Source organism: Zonotrichia albicollis, chromosome 7 (assembly GCF_047830755.1).
Source record: "Zonotrichia albicollis isolate bZonAlb1 chromosome 7, bZonAlb1.hap1, whole genome shotgun sequence".
Lineage (NCBI taxonomy): Eukaryota > Metazoa > Chordata > Aves > Passeriformes > Passerellidae > Zonotrichia > Zonotrichia albicollis.
In genome coordinates this window covers 37,412,225-37,430,732 of record NC_133825.1, presented here as the reverse complement: position 1 = coordinate 37,430,732, position 18,508 = coordinate 37,412,225, and the positions used below count along the sequence as shown (strand labels likewise).

The 18,508-nt window shown below is 44.8% G+C and overlaps 1 protein-coding gene across 3 annotated transcripts in view; it reads right to left on the bottom strand.

Annotated features, from left to right (window-relative positions):
* The window catches only part of FBXW4 (F-box and WD repeat domain containing 4), a 61,451-nt gene that overhangs the window by 31,857 nt on the left and 11,086 nt on the right, over positions 1-18,508 (bottom strand). For 2 of the 3 annotated variants that reach the window (XM_074545114.1, XM_074545115.1), the window contains exons 2-5: positions 18,081-18,176; positions 15,181-15,366; positions 13,879-14,011; positions 11,296-11,390 (exon numbers count right to left, since the gene is read on the bottom strand). In XM_074545114.1, coding sequence (XP_074401215.1) covers positions 11,296-11,390; positions 13,879-14,011; positions 15,181-15,366; positions 18,081-18,176 — 510 coding nt within the window. The remainder of the gene's footprint in view (positions 1-11,295; positions 11,391-13,878; positions 14,012-15,180; positions 15,367-18,080; positions 18,177-18,508) is intronic. The other variant, XM_074545116.1, reaches the window with a different exon arrangement.

The window sequence follows — 18,508 nt, the reverse complement described above, 5'->3', positions numbered from 1 at the left end:
AACATATCTCTTTGCTTCAAACAAACTAGTCCATTTTGGATAGTCTAGAAATTTGATTCAGCAATCAAAATTGGAATCAGAAAGTTATCATCACCTGCAGCCTCCTGTATACTTTTTAGTTTCCTTCAGGAAAACTAGGACTAGCAACTGCCTTCATGTGTACACAATCATTACTTTCTTATCTTAATAAATAAAGAACTGATGCTTTACTATCATTCTTCCTCCTGCAGCAGTCTGAAATCTTTACTCTGATAAATTCAGTACTTTTGCAGTTCTCTCCCAAATATTTTTTTTTTTTTACTTCTAGAAAAACCAAGGGCAGGGGGGAATCCTCCAAAGAGGCCCAGTGCTTCCCTCCTTGTAATGAAACCCTGTAATGGAATGCCCTGCACTCCAATTAGGAAGAAATGCTAATTTTCTCCAGTTGAGCACCCCCTCTAGATGTATCTAATTTGTTTCACTGCTTTCATCTCTCCCCTCCATCACATTTTCATTTAAAGGTTATGATCTGTTTGTGCCCTCCATGCCGCGCCCTGACAAGACACCCCTATGAGAGGTTGCAGGGGCCATGTCGCCCTTGCTAACCCCCTTCCCAAACAAAAACCAAAGCTTTTTTCCCTCCACTGCCTCTTTAAAAAATGCAGAAAGATGAAGGGGAGGAGCAGGGAATTGGGAAGACAATAATTAAAAATAAGAAGTAAGCCCTCTTGCAAGTTAGGTTGTTGGTTGTTTCCAACAAAAGGTTAGAGACCTTTGCACCATGACCAACACCAGCATGACCAGTGGAGGCCAGCCAGGAGCAACAGCATTACAGAGCTTTGCTACTTCTGCAGATCCATTTAGGAACAGCTGCCATGCAGAATACTCTTTTGGAAAAGGTTTTTAGATGCTTAATTGTTTAGCTCCTTGTAGGTCTTGGGGAATACCTTTTGTCACATTTGTCACAGTTAGAATCTGGTCAGAAAGGACATGAAGAGTTGGGTCAACTGAGGAGGAATTCTCAAAAAAGCACTCCCACTCCTCTCTGAATGGCTTATGCCTTGTTCTGGGACTCTGTGTTCTGAAAATTCCTTCGGAAGCGCAGATACTTCAGACTGGTAGCATGGGCCTTGGAATAACTCTTCATGGCATCCATAAATTTGTGCTGCCATGGCTGTGGCTGGACAGACATGTAAATCCTCAGGGCAGAACCCATCTGGACAGGTTATCCACCCAGAGGAGATGGCACCACATAGGAAAAAGGCATCCAGATATCCTTTCTGGTGCCACACCACTTCCCACAGAAATTTCAAAGGGCTTTCTAAGTCACCAAAAGACTATTACTGAACAAAAACAATGAAAAATGCAGACACCATCCTACCTCCAAGCAAAGCCTCTTTGAAGCCTGCTCCAGTATTCTCAAATAAAACAGTATTTGTTGATCTGAACCCACAGTCTTCCCTACATACAAACCCCACTCCTAAGCCAAGCTATTAATTACTTGTGTTCAGCCTCTGCCTCCCTTCATTTCAATTTTCTCCATTAGTTCTTGTTTGTTAGAAAGAAAATCATAGATCTACACTCTCTAGACACAAGTTTCACCACGCACCTGTTGTCAACATCCTGTAAGTAGAAAGTGACCAAAGAACCTCTTTGGAGGAAAAGCAACTAAGTGGGCCCTGATTGAAAAGGGGTGGAAACTGCTGGGTTGCACTGGTGGCACTGCCTGGAATAACCACTCTCTTGGAAAAAGTAGAAGAACAGCTGGACATGCTGCCCAGACTGAGCATTGAGTAGCCTGTTCTTGACAGTAAGATAAAGATGGAAAAGTACTGCAAGAGCGTTTTCTGTTATTAATAGGCACTTTGCTAATACTGCTCAAGATGGTCAGCTCCCTCTCAGTCATTTCCTGCTGCAGCCTCTGAATCCCATTGGTCACAGCACTGTATGGTCCATTACAAGCTATTTCCTCTCTGCAAAAGCCTCCAAAAGCTTTTGCAGAAGGTCCTGATGATCTCCCTTCCTGCCTCCCTCTGCACACACAATTCCTTCATAATTTGACTTTCTGGTACCACAAAAGGGGAGCGGGTAAGAGGCAGACAAAGATTTACTCTTCATGGACAGCAGCCTTGCCCCTTCCTCCCCTTCCAGGCCCCCTCTCTATCTGGTCCATGCAAACAAACCCTGAGTGGGAAAGAGCGTTTGGAAGAGGCCTGTGTCTGGGCCAGCCGCCTTTCATCCAGAAGATGCCTCCTCCCGTTGGAAAATACAAGCATTGTGTGAAAACATTTTAATATATTCATGCACATTCCTATAGCTCGCAGGAGCGAGTGGGTCTCAGCACCCTCCCCTCCCTGCCTTCCAAATGATTTTCATAGGCAACGATGCACTGGGAATACCACTTGTTTTCTCGAATGCCCGCGAGTATGTAAATTGTGGGAATATGCAGGCCAGGGGCTGTGGTTTTATTGTGCTGCAGAAAAGATTTTACTAATTACTTGCCTAAACTCCAAAGCAGTACGCCTGCTTTTTTACAAAGCGGGAGAGTGGGGAAGGTGGGGGTGGTGGGAAGAGGAGGAGGGGGACTAAAGAGAAAAAAAATAGCAAGGGGAAGAGAGAGTAAAGGGAAAGAGGGAGAAGGAAAGGGAGCACAAGGGATGCATTTCAAAGTTTCTCCAGCAATTGGATGGGGGGGAGCTGGGCCCAATGTGAAATCATAGAGGTCAAAGGTGGGTCTCCCTCCCTTGTGAGAAAGTGGTGAATCAGGACGGTTTATCAAACGATCATTTTCTTTTGAAACTGGGAGGCAGAGGCTGGGACAATTCTGCAGATGTGCTTGATGAGTTCGGGACAAAAATGGGCCGCCTCCTCCCCCCCTCCCCCCTTTAAAGTCTCCCATCAGGGGTTGCTTCTCCCTCCACTGCTTCCAGGACCCTCCCCTCCCTTCTTCAGTGGTCAGCTGAGACCCCCACCCACTGACCGCCTTTGTATTCCTGGCCTTTGGACACAGTGACAGGGCCCTTTATGAGACCCCAATCAAGACCCCCATGTCACAGGTACCTAGTAGAGATACCAGACCCTTTTCAAATGAGGAACAACAAGGAAAATATGCTGGCCCATTGTCCCAGCACAGCACCAAGGGAGATGAAAGGGACAGGCTGCTCCCTCTCCACAGACTGCCTGCCAATCAACCCCAGTTATTAAGGTCACGATGTGGAAATTCTTCTGACCTACACCTAATCAAAGATGCACCAAGGACTTTTGAGACAACATGGGGGAAGGTGGGAGAGCAAGCATCTCCCTGTCCTCTCCACCCATAAATACAGTGGAGCTTCCACAGCAAATTAGTAGGAGTTACCCCAGCTAGTGCAGCAGCACACTTGCCCCAAGTACCCCTAGGGCAGCCAAGCAGAGCTTTGTGCTGGCATGCAGCCTCAGGAGAGCTGAAATTAAAAGCATTTCTCACTGAAAAGTTACAGAGTGAGCAACACTGGAGGTGGCTCAGAAGCCACAATTGAGGACATTGTGAGACAAATACTAAGCATCCTCTTTCCTATTACTGATATCTTTGGTTTGCATGGGCTGTGGGTTTCACCAAACATGGCCAGCACCATCCAACAAAGAGTCCAGAAGAAAAACTCAGTAGATGTGAACCTCTGAGTCTCCAAAAGCTGAAGCACCTGCAAGAGTGGATAGATGCCAGCAGTGCAGAGCAGACATTCAGACTCCCCCCTTGCATGATACAGGATGGAGATACCAAGATGATGCTGATGGTGGCGGTTTTTAGGACTACACAGAAATATCTCACAGAAAGGAGGTAGGAGCCATGTGCACTGCCAGTACAAAGAGATGGAGACAAAACAGTAAGAGCATGGGTCAGATAGGATCAGAGAAGCACATCCCACCAGACAGCTCCAGAGCACTTGGAAAATGGACAAGATCAACTGCCTCTGAAAGGTTGTTCTGCATCACTCACTGAGTCATCACCATACACTCAGAACAGTCAGACATAATACTTCAGCCTAAAAAGTGACACAAGAAATGACAGACTACAGTCTGACAGTTCACACAAAAAGGAAAGGAAAAAATCCAAACTCCGTAACAGGAGCATTATTCAGCATACATAGGATGCTTCTGCAAGTGCATGACTTTGAATTAGGTCCCTCAGAAGAGCCACATGGTATGAGTCATAGCCACCACTGGCACACTTATGATCAGTCTTCAAGAATCAGAAATTTTTGACCCTCATCTTTATGCACCATAACTACTGTCATTCAGGGAATACCCTTCCTGATCCCATGCCAGCTTGCTGCTCTCATCCTGTTGACATTCTTTAAAGCCCACCTGGATGAAGGACTTAGTGAAAGGAAAACAAATTTGGGGTGGTAGTATAGTGAAGCCACAGAAAGTGGAACAGTCACAGCAACCAAGCTGCAAGTTTCTTTATGCTAAACACTGCTCACATGTAGGCTCATTTTCCTCTGTCTTTTAGCTAAAAGATACCAGTGCAGTGCTACTGGAGCCCCCCAATCCTGTCAGACAGCCTGCAGAAGGTAACAGGCTACCAGTGGCGACCAGCTCGGTAAGAGAAGAGAAGTGGAAGATTTCAAAAGAGCTCTGGGACAAAGACTCATGTCTTTACACAAATCCTACTACATTGCTTCTCCACTGCAAGTAATTGACATTCCTAAAACTATACCTTTCTTCCTTGGCTTTTACACAACTGTTGAAGCAGGTTGAAAACAGCTTTTTTTTTCTGGATGTTGAACCAATTGCTCTTTTATACCAAAAACTGCTTAGCCATGGCAAGGCATGGTCTGGTTTAGGTCATTGCAAGCCAAGATCCAAACTGACATCTCAGACACTGTAAGCTGCAGTGCTCAGAGCAGACATTACTTAAGGCCTGCAGCACAAAAGACAGATATTGCCTTTACTTCAGGGCAATATCCTCCACTATCACCCTCCTTTCAAATGCCAATGGCAGGCTGAGGGCCAGTCTCCTGCTGTCCTCAGAGTGAATCAACACTCCTTTAGAAGGGCCAGGCTGCTATCTTAGGACACTACAGCTTCACTTCCCACCTCAGGGCATGAGCTTGCATCCTCTGAGTGACAGGTTCAGCCTCATCTGGGAGGAGTAACGGTGGAAGCTGAGCCTGCTTAGAGGCACCTGCACCTGGGGCTCTCACCGTACAAGAAAGGTCCATCCCTCTGTGTCCTTTCCCGCCCCCAAAAGCAGTCATTTGAAAGGCGGGGAGGGAACAGACACCACTCTAATTGTAGGAGTGAAACCTGGCATCCTCCTGCTCATCTACCTTTGCACTCCATTTCTGTTTCTCTTTGAACCTCTGGTACAGCTTGTCAGGTCACTGCCCTCCTGACAGATCAGAAAAAAAAATAAAACAGTGCTTACTATTGTACACTGATATGCAAGCTGGAGAAAGAGAGAGAGAAAAGGAGAGAGAGAACAGCCTCTATGTGTCAGACTATGAAAGGGCTTCGACTGAAGCCACCTGAAAAACAAACCCTTAATTTAAATGTTAATGAAAGTGCTGAAGAGACATCAGAGGCTTTCATTTCTCTACAAGGAACAGAATCACCAGGTCTAGAATTTATGGCCCACTTCACCTCCCCTCTCTTCTTCTCTGCTCCATCAGCCACAGAAGTAAGGAAAGGAAAAAAACCCTAATTTTAACATTAACTCCACACTTCCACCCTAGGATGCAATTGCTAAATTATCTGTTGGCAGGACACTGATCAAAGGTGGAAAAACAAAGGCACACTGCACAACTGAGCAAAGGTAAACAGCAGCCAAGGTCTGGTGAAGTTACCTTCTCCCCCTGCAAACTTAAAAAGCAAAAAGAAAACAATCACAAACTGAAAATGGAAACCTCAAACCATAAGGTTGCCAGCCCCCTCAACTTAGTTTCTTCTGTCACATCGATTAAACAGTCATGGATTCTCCTGTGCAAACCATGCAGCACAAGAAAGATGCTTCCTCCAAGCTTTCTGAGACAGACTTTCCCCTCAAGCAAGGGGAAAAATGATAAAAAACTGCAGGGGGAGGAAAAAAAAAATCAATATGCAACACAGCTCAACACGATTAGAAACAGATGTCTGCGTTCCAACTCAGTCAGCTACTGCCTCCCAAAACCTGCTCACCTGCCTGCAACCACTAGTGATTCAATTCACACAGTCACAGAAAATATATACATTAGCTTATTGGCCAAAAGTGACAAAAAGGGAGGAAGCCATCAATCACGTAAGCTTTAGAGGGCAAAAGAAAGAAATTGAAGAGAAGAAAGGTAAGCTGCAGCTTCTCAATTCATAGAAATGTTTGCATATTTGTTTGTTTCTAGAGGAGAGGGAAAACAGACACACGTGTTTATGTGTTCACCCACATGAAGAAGACCAAATAGAGCTATTATCACACAATAAAGAAGGTAAAACAAAGTCTTCTTCCTCCTAACATCAAGGGAACAGTCAGGGCAAATGGATAAGACACAGGTGTCATTTTAGCTCCAGAGGGGAGAAACTGATACTCATTTCCTGCTCCTCAGCTTTAGGGTGAAAGAGCACCAAGTCAGTTATGACTATTGCATATACCTAGAAACCCACATCCAGATTGCCCTCTGAGGTCAGTAAAAGATGGCAGTTAATGCCACCACTAACTCTGCACGTCCACTCTGGGATCTCACAGCTGAGCAGGTTCTTCCTGCCCTGCTTAAGAAACAGCTGCAGGTCAGAGTCCCCTCTCAATTATTCAAACCGACCAGGCTCTAGGAAGATCCCCAAGGACAGCAGAGCTATTGCTGCCGGCTGTTTTGCTGGCAATGCACAAACCCCAACAAAACTCAGTTACTTCTCCCAAGTCCTAGCAGACTCAGAGAGGTTAACTGCACAAAGCAAGGTCAAAGCAGAGCACACTACAGCCACCAGCTCATCTTGATATGCAGTAGGGGAAACCTGCTGATAAAATCGGAGTAAAAATGAGAGCAGGGGAACATTATCCAACATTTTAACTTCGACCTACCCATTAGGGCTTCAACTGCACAGTTAAAACCACTGCAAAGTTGCTCTGATTCAAATGGGTTGTTTTGCTCTAAGGCGACCTGCAAGATCAGATTGTTACACTTTCACAAGAAGTTTCTAGATAACCATTAAAAAGAAGCCCTGAAAATTAATCATTTTGATCACTCCCAATGGAAGAGAGGCCCATTCAGTAAAGTAACCCTTCTCTTCCTTCCTTTCCCCAATGAGTTTGAGTTTTACAATTTGCCTGAAGTTGTCCGTAGAAGAGAGATCTCCTCAGATATTACTTCCTCATAATAATCCATGGGAGAGGCAATTAGGTTAAAATCAGCATGTTCAAATACAGGAGCTGGGTCTCAACTACAACACTGCATAAACAGGAGAGCCAGCCTGGCTTTTTTAATTTGGCTGTTCATGTAAGTACATATTTTCCTTTAAATTAAGCATCCAATGCAGACAGCTAGTCTTCAGTACAAACTTTCCTTCTCTCTGCAGTTAACCTGCACTTCATCAAGGCAATATCCACAAGGAGAGGTCATTTCTTGCAGCAGACTAATGACAGAGTCAGAAAAGAAGAGACTGTCTCTTGGGCTTACACACCCAAAGCATGTTTCTGTCACAGTAGGGCACTTTATGATTGCTCCAAAGTGTACCAAGGGTTTCCTAGCTCTCTATCTACAGCTGAAACCTGGCATCCTGCTGCTCATCTACAGTTGCACATTGGAAACCATTTGTGTGCCTCTGTCTTCTCTTTGCTTCCTTTAAAATCTGACACGCTTTGAGTACAGCATCTCATGATAAATATTTAAATATTTAAAAATGAAAATAGCAAATGCCAGTGGCCAGGCCTGGCAGGAGAAGTCAGCTTAGATCTGAGTACTTTTTTAAATTCAACATTAAAAAAAATCTGGATCCAACATGAAGGTTCACATTTTCTTCCCCCTCCAGTTTATATTGTATACTGCTCCCATCTCTTCCCTGGCTACTGCCACCTCAGGGAACCACAAAGCATGAAGGTTCCACTGCTCTACCAGAAACTCCTGAGTTTGCCTCACTTTACACATTTGAATTGGTCCACTGCACTTAGGCTTGCCCTGGTCCCTGAGCACACATAAGTCACTGCAGCAAGCACCAGTAAATGAAAGTTTAACATCTGCGTGATGCAGAGTTCAAAAGGCAAATGAACTCGTGGGGGGAAGAGGATGATGAGCAGCTAAGAGATGTAGTTTAGGGTACACAGCAGAGTAAGTACAGCATTTTACTAAGCCATGGAGAAGGACAGCTTCAGAGATCAATTAAACCAGTGGCTGAAAGAAACTGAGGTACCCTTATTTTAAGTATCCTACTTTAAGAATTCTCTCAGTCTCCTCTAGTCACTTATGAGACATGCAATGTATGACCTGCTATTCAAAGCACACCAACCAGCATAACTTTGCAGACTTGCTGAAAACCCAGAATGAACACAATGCCCTCCCATCCCCATTACCCTGCAGAGCACTGTTAGGGATCCCCAAAGCAATGAAGCTCCAATAACACACACAGATGTCAGGACACTTCCATGGCTGAAAAAGTTATGTAAAGGACTAAGCACAGTTTTCCCCAGCACAGTATGAAGAGATGATCCAATATTCTTGATACCCTTTTAATATCTTTCCCCCTACTGAATCTCTCTTACAAGAATCATTCTGTTTGCAGATCTAGAAACATCCAGAATAGCACCACGACATTAAGAACAAGGAAGCCTCCTCCTCCAGCTCTGCACATCTACAGGATGATCTCTGTAGTGACACAAGGAAACTATGGACAAATCAAAGCAGAATACCTAAGAGAAAATGCCTGAAACCAGAGGAGCTGTGCTCTAAGAGAACAAGTCTCTAACATTTAGCCTGAATGTACAGGCACTGTTCTCTAGAGTAGCAGCCCAGCAGTGCAGGACTACAGCAGGCACAGCAAAACCCAGTGGTGGGTCAGAAGCATATGGGATACTTTGTAAGAAGCTTCACATACTTCATAAGAATACCACCCTGACTACTCTAGAGAGGCTAAATCCTGGCAAACTTCCAGGTCAGGAAACTACAGCTTCTGCAAAGCAATTCTGAATGGCTAGAGTCGGAGGAGCCTTCCTTGCTCCCACCCCACTGCACAGAACTGCTTTGAGCTCTGTGTGTCCATAGTAGAGACAGCTGCCATTTCTTAGCAGCAATGGGCCAAAGTACTTAGGTGGTTGGAGCCTGATTCTCCGGCAGTTATACAGCAGTAGAACTACCTGTCCTTATGGAGGAGATCTCAGTTTACATCAGCACAATTGAGAAGGGAGAATCAGAAGGTCATGTTAAATGTTTAGGAGGAAGTGGAAGTTATAGGCCATGTTCAGCCTCACTGGGGAACAAATGTATCCAAGCTCTGCCTAGAAGGATGGGGACTGCAAGGGAGGAAAAGCTTTAGACATAAGTGCATAAGGAGTGTATATGGGTGAAATATGGGCTCTTACAAATAAAACAAAAACCACAGAGCTCCCCAAAGCAGACTTTCCTAGAAACCAGATATTATCTTTTTGATACTCACGCTCATTAGACAGCAAGTAATAAAACCTATTAGTGAAAAATTCATCTCCCCTGCCCCTTGCCCTGGCCAACCCCCACCACATGCCCTCCTGCTCTGATCCTCTCTCTCTTCTAGGATGGCTGCGATTTGTTCTGAGAAGCGACAGGTTTATAGGTTAGCCGACACCTTCTCTCTGTGGAATTTTAATTAACTTCTCCCATCGTCAATATGTTAAGGAGCAGGGTTCCCATTATACGAGGTCAGCAGCGTGTTTCAGGCCCTGCTATATCAGCCGTCAAATTGAAGAATTAATGACGTGGCTAATTGGCTCTAATTCTCCACACCCCCCTCCCTAAAATATGGAGGGGTAAGGGGAGGGTGCAGTAGGCTGGGCTAGTGGGAGAGGCTGGTACAGTCCACGGTTTCATAAAAAATGAGAGTGCACAATTTAAACCCACTTGTTCATGGGTTAGCTGTTCCACCACCTCCAATTTATCACCCTGCAGGGAGGAAAGGGGGGTGGGGAGACTGAGGGTAAATATTGTGACAGAGAGTGTGCACAAGCACGCACACCACGGAGAGGAACACCATCCTGACAAGGGGCCACGGCAGTAGGTCATCACTTAGGAGTAGGAAGCAGAATGCCACTGGCCTCTAACCAGCCACAGTGCCTGAGCCTGTCAGCCAGAAAAGGGAGCCTTGCAGCACAGAAGACAGCAAAGGGCTTCTCTCTCACATCTTGCAGCAGCATTAATGCATGTGGCACCTCTTCAAAAACACTAACTGTCTCAAACACTCAGAGCAAAGGAACAAGGCAACAGCAAAATCACAGCAAGCCTGGAGTGCCATTTCTCTGATAAAGCCATTAGTTCTGTACCACTGAGTTTCTGCTGCCTGCAAAACAAGCTTGGAAATCTAACAAGGACAGCAGTTGTGGACAGTATTTTAGTTTTGCACAAGCCTAAAATTCAGCAGTTGTGGACATCACATGAGCAGCAATAGCAACTCTTCTTCCCCTCTTCCCTGAGGTATGCTGAGGAAGAACCTCTCCTGCATGCAGGCCAGAACCAAAGAGACAGATCACTGCTGGTTGTGCAAGATTTTAACAGTGAGAGTTTCTCAGATTTTCACTTCCTCAATAACAGGAGCACTTCAAAGAACACCTTGGAAGACACTGGTGTATGTATTGCCCTTGCCTCCCACACTGAAGCTGTACTTGTAGCATTCTGTGCACTAGAAGCACAGAGCTACAGGCAACAGGCTGGAAAAACACATCCCTGAATTCTACTTCATCTTTGCCAGTTCAACATGTTCAAAAAAACACTGCACGCAGCTCTCAAGCAGGGACCTTTTTGCTCAGTATCTCTTCTGCCAGAGAATGAGAATACAAGTTGGCATCTTTTCAGCACAGAAAATCTCAAGAGGATCCAGCTCACTGTTTCTAATTAGCAAGTCAGCGTTCCTTCCTCAAGAAATAATGAACAGATCCCACCTGTGGCACTAAGAGGTACCCAGGGCCACCTTCATGGCCTCTTTATAAGGGGATCATTCTGCTGGTATAGGAAATAAGGACCACATGCTCTCCCCTGAGCTCCTGCTGCAGGCACAAGCACCTGATCAGCCTCCACACAAATCAAGTTCCTGAACCGTCACACTGGTGCCTCACAAAGATTTGTGGACACACAGCCTATGCAACTCCTTTACTTCTCTCTGATGAAAATTGGGAATAAAGAGATGTGTTACCTTAATAATGGGCTGATAGCAATGGACCACACTCGATCCTCTGTGTGCACTGTATGTAGACACTGACCAACTCTGCCCGCGGACAGGGACCAAACCTAAAAGAGAGATGCATGTTATGCCACATCACCCAAAACTGCAGAAGGTAGGATGCATGCTGTTAATGTTGTGCTGGAAGAGCTGCCCAAACTGTCATGCTTACCTTCCCACAGACCCTCTCCCTGAATTACAATTACTTATTTTGGAAAGCAGAGCCTTCAATTGCTGGCAGAATCAAGCACTCGAAGTCAGCTTATAAGTATGACCTTCTACAGATTGGCACCCCCATCACCACTTGCTCTCTAAGGGCAGCACTCAACACAAACTCCTCATCTTCTGTAGATAAATCAACAACAACTAGGAGTTGTTCAAATCTGTTCTCTTGAACAGTGTGGGAAGACTTAGTAGCATCCCTGAAATTTTTCCATTAATATTAACTATAAAGTTAATCATTCACCAGCCTGAAAAATAATTTTTTTTATAAGACCTCCCCCCTTTAGACCAAGTTTTTCAAGTGCACCCCAGGCTGCTTTCAAACTGGCTGCCCTTGCTCAGTGACAGTATGAGAGCATTCCTTCCCTCCCCCAACAGTGCAAACACACACATCTCCTTCCACCAGTTCACCCCTTTGTTTCTGGGTCCTAATAGAGGACCCAAAATTCTTGCTGGGGCCTCTGCTAGTGGCCCTCATTTTCTCCACCTTGCCATCATTCTTGGCCCACAGGACTCAAGCCCCCCAGTTGTCTGTAACCAACCCCCAGTGTTTTGCTTCAGGACTTCAAAGAACGGAGTGCCCTATTTGTTTGTTTGTTGATAATGCCCAGGATTGCAGGCTATTCTTGTCAGCGGGGAATTTAGCACCTAGTGTCAGCAAAAGCAGCAGAAAAGCTTAACTCCTTTAAGGCAACCCTATCTCCTACAGGTTAAAAATATTGCTCAGAGGACACTATCTGCTGCCTATCACACAGGAATGTACATTAACAGCTCTTCAGGGCTTAGTCCTAATCAACACTCAGCAGAGCCCTCAATAGCTTAGACACTTAGAGCCCCTTTAAAAGGTTGGTAGGGATTCCCTTCCACCCTCCAAGAGTCTCATTCACGAAAACAAGACAGCCTACAAAAGGATGATAAAAAATAAGAGGAGAACATCCCCAGAGTATATGCTGTAGGGAGCACTGTGTGGGCAAGATCTCACACTAGCTCTAAGAAAAACAGCTTGAAATTCCCCTCTGGGCTTCAGGAATTTGTTCTCAAGGTCGAGGATGTCTGTCCTCCAGCTGTCAGAGAAGCAGCAAGAAGGCACTCTCCCAGAAAAGAAGATCCACAGACCAGAGAGGAGCAGCACTGCTGAAGTGTGAGACAAAGGAGCATCAAGGTCTTGCTCCCAGGAGGCAAACAGCAATCCCAAAATTGCCTCTTGCATTGGAACATTGCTTGCTTTACTTGGAAGTGATTTTACTCAGGAGTACATCTGTACAGAGGGACCAACAAAAATAAATGGGATCATGCTGCTTCACACACTTCCTACAAAACCTTGAAAGGGACATTTAAGCCTTTCCTTGCTTCAGCTTCCCCTCTTATAAAACAGCAATTAGCTGGTTTTCCTCTTATTTCATGAATGCTCTATGATATAAACCAGGGACCAAGAGTATCTATCAGCCTACCCAGAGCAAAAACCAACATATTGAACACACAGCAACCCTTCCAACAATGAAACAAGTGGTTGTGAAGATACTACAGGTACTGCATCATGCTAGCAGGACAAGGGTGAAACGTGTGTAGAGCTTCCTAAAGTGATCAAACAGAGCTGATTACAGCTCAGATGAACAACTCTCCAGGTCCACACAGGAACAAAGCATTGCCAACCAGATCCAGATGGACAAAAATCAACAAGGTCTTGCCCCAAAAAGAAATAGCCAAAAATTACGTGACAGGACCTAGTGATGCCAGCTGGAAGAGAAACATGGGAGCAAACAATTCTCATAGTCTAACTTCATTCCTGGTTTTTTCCATTCTATTCCATTTTTTTTCTCCAAGAACCATTGGAGAAAAAAACCCAAAAAACAACAAGAAAACTCCCACACAGATAACTAAACCAAAAAATTAGTAAATAACCATAGATTTGGAAAAAGACCATCCTATCCTTTACAGACATTGAATATATAACAGAGAGTATGTTAAACTACATTGCAATGTTAAATCACAAAACAAGGATGGGTTTGAATTCCATACAGCAAATTTCACACTAACTGGCAAGAATCTCCACTACAGTGTAGATGGATGTACAGGGAAAGAAGCAAAACATCAGCTGCTGCCTTCTGCACTTCCAAGTTTAAGGCAGCAGCTGATGCTGTAAATTACTGCCAAATCGCTTTCTAACAAGCCTGGCAGAGCAAGCATCTTTTCAGAGACATGAGCCAAGACAGTCAGCATTCCTCCTACAAGGAGTACAGGGCTCACAACAGTTCTGCTGACACTTAAATATTCATGGCACAACACCTCTAAGTCACCTCTACAGCAGCACCTGCTGAAACTCTCCCTGCTCACCTTCGCCGTTCGGTCCCGGGAGCCGCTGACAATGAGGCCGCCTTGGAAGTCCACACAGTTCACCTCCTGCTCATGTGCAGAGAACTTGACGCTGTAGGAGCCATGAAGCTTGTGAAGGACAATACTTCCATCCCTGAAAAACAAACCCACAGGCAGGGAATTTGTACCTCTTGGACATGCACCTTCCACTAATGCTTTGGAGTGCTACAAAAAGACCGGGACTGGTCTCTGATGGACTGAAATTCATGCAGCATTATTAACCCTCCACTCTTCACATATCACCTGTTCTCTTGCAATTCCACATCTGGCCAGTTAAAGCCTGATCTGATGCACATGAAAATTTTCCTGGCTATCTTTCCACCCTTCACTTTGTGTTAAGCTGCAGAAACCATAGCAAAGCAGCCATTCCTCCTCCTACTGCTTGGAGCTTGCCAGAATCCTGTCTGTATGCTGAGTGGCTGGAGTAAGGGAATAAATGAGGAGGACATTCTCACCCATGTCCAAGCCTCAGCTTTTCATTCATTTCAGAGCAGCCATGCAGTGTGCTGTGCTTTGAATTAACTACCCAGACATTTAGACCTTTTTCAACCAACACAGTTACTGGAATTTTAAATGCAGGCCTTCATTTTCACCTGAATTTTGGTCTATAGTTCGCAGTGGAAAGTTCACAGCACCCAGGATAGACAGCCATGCTTGTCTCTCCCAATTCTGTGCTTAACTGTTGTGCATATTTTTATAGTTTTAGCCATTAATGAAAGTCCTGTCACTTGCTGTAACTGTAAAAGTCCAGTCAAATGCAAAATGAACTGGAGAAGTGTGTGTGTGCTGGAAGGCCTGGCAGTTTCTCCCCTCTCCACAATTATATCAGTGGGTCTAATAAACACACACTTCTCTCTAGAAAACTTCCTGCACTACTGCAGTCCCAGCTAACCAGCAGTACTGATTATTAGAACAGTCCAGCTACCCTGACTCTAACAGGGAAAGAAATGAAATTTGCACAGCAGTCAGGTTTGCCTGATCAGTCATTCCCAATTCAACAATCCTGTGGACATCCACACAAGTTTACAGAGCAAAGGACACTTTTTAAGGTCAACAGTTTGAGACTCAGCTCCTTCACTGCTGCAGGAGAAGCTTTTTCAAGCCAGAACCAAAATTATAAGAAAGGAAGCAGCAGCAGCTGAACACAACCAAGCATAAGGATGCTGTGTAGCAAAACTGGCTCCTCTGCTCTGGGCTGGAGTTACACAGAATCTTTCCAACTTCAGCAGCAAAACCCTTGGCTCCTTCATTCACCCAACTTACCCCCCTCCACTGACAATGTGGGAGTTGACAAGAACAAAGCGACACACATCCTCCTGGTGGCCAGAGAAGATGGCCTGAGGGTGACGCTGCAAACCCGTCCCCTCTGCACAGAGCTGGTAGGCCTGGATGTTCTCTGCTTGAGACAGGTAGAGATATTCGCCATCCAGCTCCATCCAGGGCATCAAACTGCAAACAGACAGCAGGTTGGGAGCACGCAGGAGCAGGGAGAGGAAAACAAAACAACCTCACACAGAAAAAGAAAAAAAAAAATTCCATATGCAAACATATCAACAAAAACAAATGCCTGCTCAAGAAAAGTCAGGTTGGAGCAGCAGGTCACATGCAAAAGCAGGGCTTAATATAGCATCATAGCTACAAGTGAAGCTTCTCCAGCAACATAAAAAGCAGATTACATTGCTGGCATTTTTCTAACCCAGAGCTGAGGAAAAGGAAGCATGGAATCTCTGAAAGAGAAGATGGCCAAAAGTCTAGTGAACATAGATAGGAAATACTTAAGGGCCCCCGAACCTACACATGAGCTCTGTACTTTTTAAGAAACTAGATTGGTGCTGGTGAGCTATGCTGAGCATTTCTAAGATGTGAGGCTGTTGGTGCAAACAGCCACTCTTGATCCTGAACACTATTTGCTGGTGCCCAGCAGAGAACACAAAGCTGCCACTGTTCCTCACACCTCTAAGCAGGGGTGCATGTCACCAGAATACCACAGATCTTCCTACAGACAGAAAGTCACCCCCTCCTGCACTCTGAGGCTACCCAAGAAATTTATGCTCATCATACAGAGGATGTATTGTTCTACATTCACACTTCTTCCCCTGCTGAGCCATAAGCTGTAGAGCAAGCTCTTGGTTTCTCTTGCCCATCTTTTAGAAAAGCCCATACACCCTTTGTGCCCACTGCTTTATGTGGGACAGTGGCAGGTTTGTATGGAATTGTATGGTTCCAGGTCATGAGCAGTGGAGCCAAAAAAACTATTCTGAAGTATTCTGAAGATTGATGTTACATATGGAAAATATGCTTTACTTTCTGGGAGATGAGGAAGAAGACAAGACACTCATGCAATATCTGAATCAAGTCTGACATCTCAAGAAGTTTATTTATTCTTGAAACAAAACCAAAATATAGAAGAAAATAGGCTACAATACACACTTAGGCAGTGAGAGCTTTTCTCTAGCTTTTCTCTAGCTGATTCTCGGTAGCCAACAGAGAATCAGCAAATAAAATTTCTGGACATAGTGAGGCCAGATACAAAGACACAGTACTCATGTCCTATGGGGCATGGACGGGTGAAATTGTCTCTGCTCTGCAGTCATTGCCAAGTGCACCAATGCCCACAGAAACACCGAGCAAATCCAGAGCCCTTCTACAGAGCAGCCTTTCAGTTCTCAAACTAATCAGGAACAAATGGCTTTGAGAGCAGTGGGGCTTCTCATAAAAACCTGTCTCCCTCTTTTTTTTAGATCATTTATCCTCAGAGGTCACGATTTTCTGTGTCATCAGTCATTACACACAGCCGTACCTTGTAGCATCACAATGAACAATTAGATACAAGCAAGAGGACAAGATTGCTCATTAGACAGAAGGTTCCAGCTTGCCTGTATTCATCTCCAGTAACAGGCCTTTAATCACATGGACAAAGCAGTTGAGTTTATAATATTCATCTGGGACTTGATCATATACATGGAAAAAGTAAAAGGCATCTTTAGAGCAGGAGCTCTGGGTTCAGGCAGGCTTTGATTTCCCCTTCCTTCCTCCACTCCTACGCAGTCCTCTAAAAGCAAGTGAATATCCAGCTTACCTAGACTACAGCCAGTTTCTGCAGCTCTCCTTTTGCAGAAGTTTAGCTTTTTACCTTTTTCTATGGCTTTTTCATAAGGAGAAGTAAAAAATCTGAAGCAGAATAAATGAAAATTAGGAGATGGCATTTGGATGGTGGCCTCATTAAATCAGTCCTTGCCTTTTCACTTGGGAAGCTGGTTTAGTAATGATCTCTAACATCCACAGAGCCTGTCTTCACAGATGGTTGCAAGCACTTCAAAGGCAGGTATACAACCTGCACCAAAACCCACTCTGCTCATTACAGCTGTTCCCAGGACTCTAGGCAAGAAGTGGCACATTATCCACCACTTCAATCTACACAGCACAAAAAGGCATGAAAACTCAGTAGAAGGTCCCTGTTCTTCAGCAGCTAACAAACCACAGTCTTTCTCATTTTTCCTTCAGTGTGATGATGTGAAGGCTGAAAACTTCGATGTGCAGCTCAGACAAGTGACCTATCTTATGCTTTGCTTTGAAAGCCAAGTACACCTTTGCAAACAAGAATTTAACAACAAGCTCCTATCATTAATGTCAAATACACTTTTTTTTTAAGTGAAGGAGAGAAGCATGAGAATGAAGGAGCAAAAGGCAGATGAATTGCAATTAGCATTTTAGATTTGTACATCCAAATCAGGATCCAGGATAAACCAGGGAGACAGACAAAGCATTTTGAGGGAACACCTAAGTCCACATCTGGGATCAAGGTGGTCTCATTGTGAGAGCAGGACAAAAGACTGCTCATGGTATACAGTAGACATGAATGCAGCAGTTTGTAGTAAAGGTTGCTAAATGTGACTAAAACTGTACAGATCAGAACAAAGACAAATTCAAATTGCTAAGAAAGAAACTCTGGACACTCAAGCATGAATCCCCAGGGCAAGGCAGCAACTCAGGTTACCCCACACCCAGCTAGCCAGGAACACCCAAAATAAGCCAGCAACAAACATTGGTAAGACCCCATGGAGCACAAAGAGCAGGAAACATCTCATTTCAGGGCACAGGCACAAACCCAAAGCCCCACAGCAGCTGTCACATAACAAAGAGTAGAGGAAGGAGCCACTTGCTTGCATTTCCATTTCAGGACTGTCTCCCTCCGGCAGCGTCCGTGCCTCCAGTTCTGAGATACCTTCACCCTTTCCTTCACTGGAATGCCAGGAGCTCTGCAGATAGAGGAGGAGAGACAAGATTAGCAACCAGGACTGATGCCTTCTGGATAACAAATGCATTCAAGATGGCCACAGGTAAGCTGTCACCCTGGTTCCACAATGGTGAACTGACACACACTGATGGTGCAGTGCCACACTACAGTGAGGACATTTGACAAGAAAGGAACACTGACAACAGTGAGGTATTACCAGCAAAGAAAGCCACCTCTGATGATCACAAACCTGAAATATGATCAAGACTTGACCAAGTATACTGAATGCAGCACAGGTTCAGACAAAATATAATCCAAACGAGATGACACGAAGAAATCTCCAGAAGAACCAGA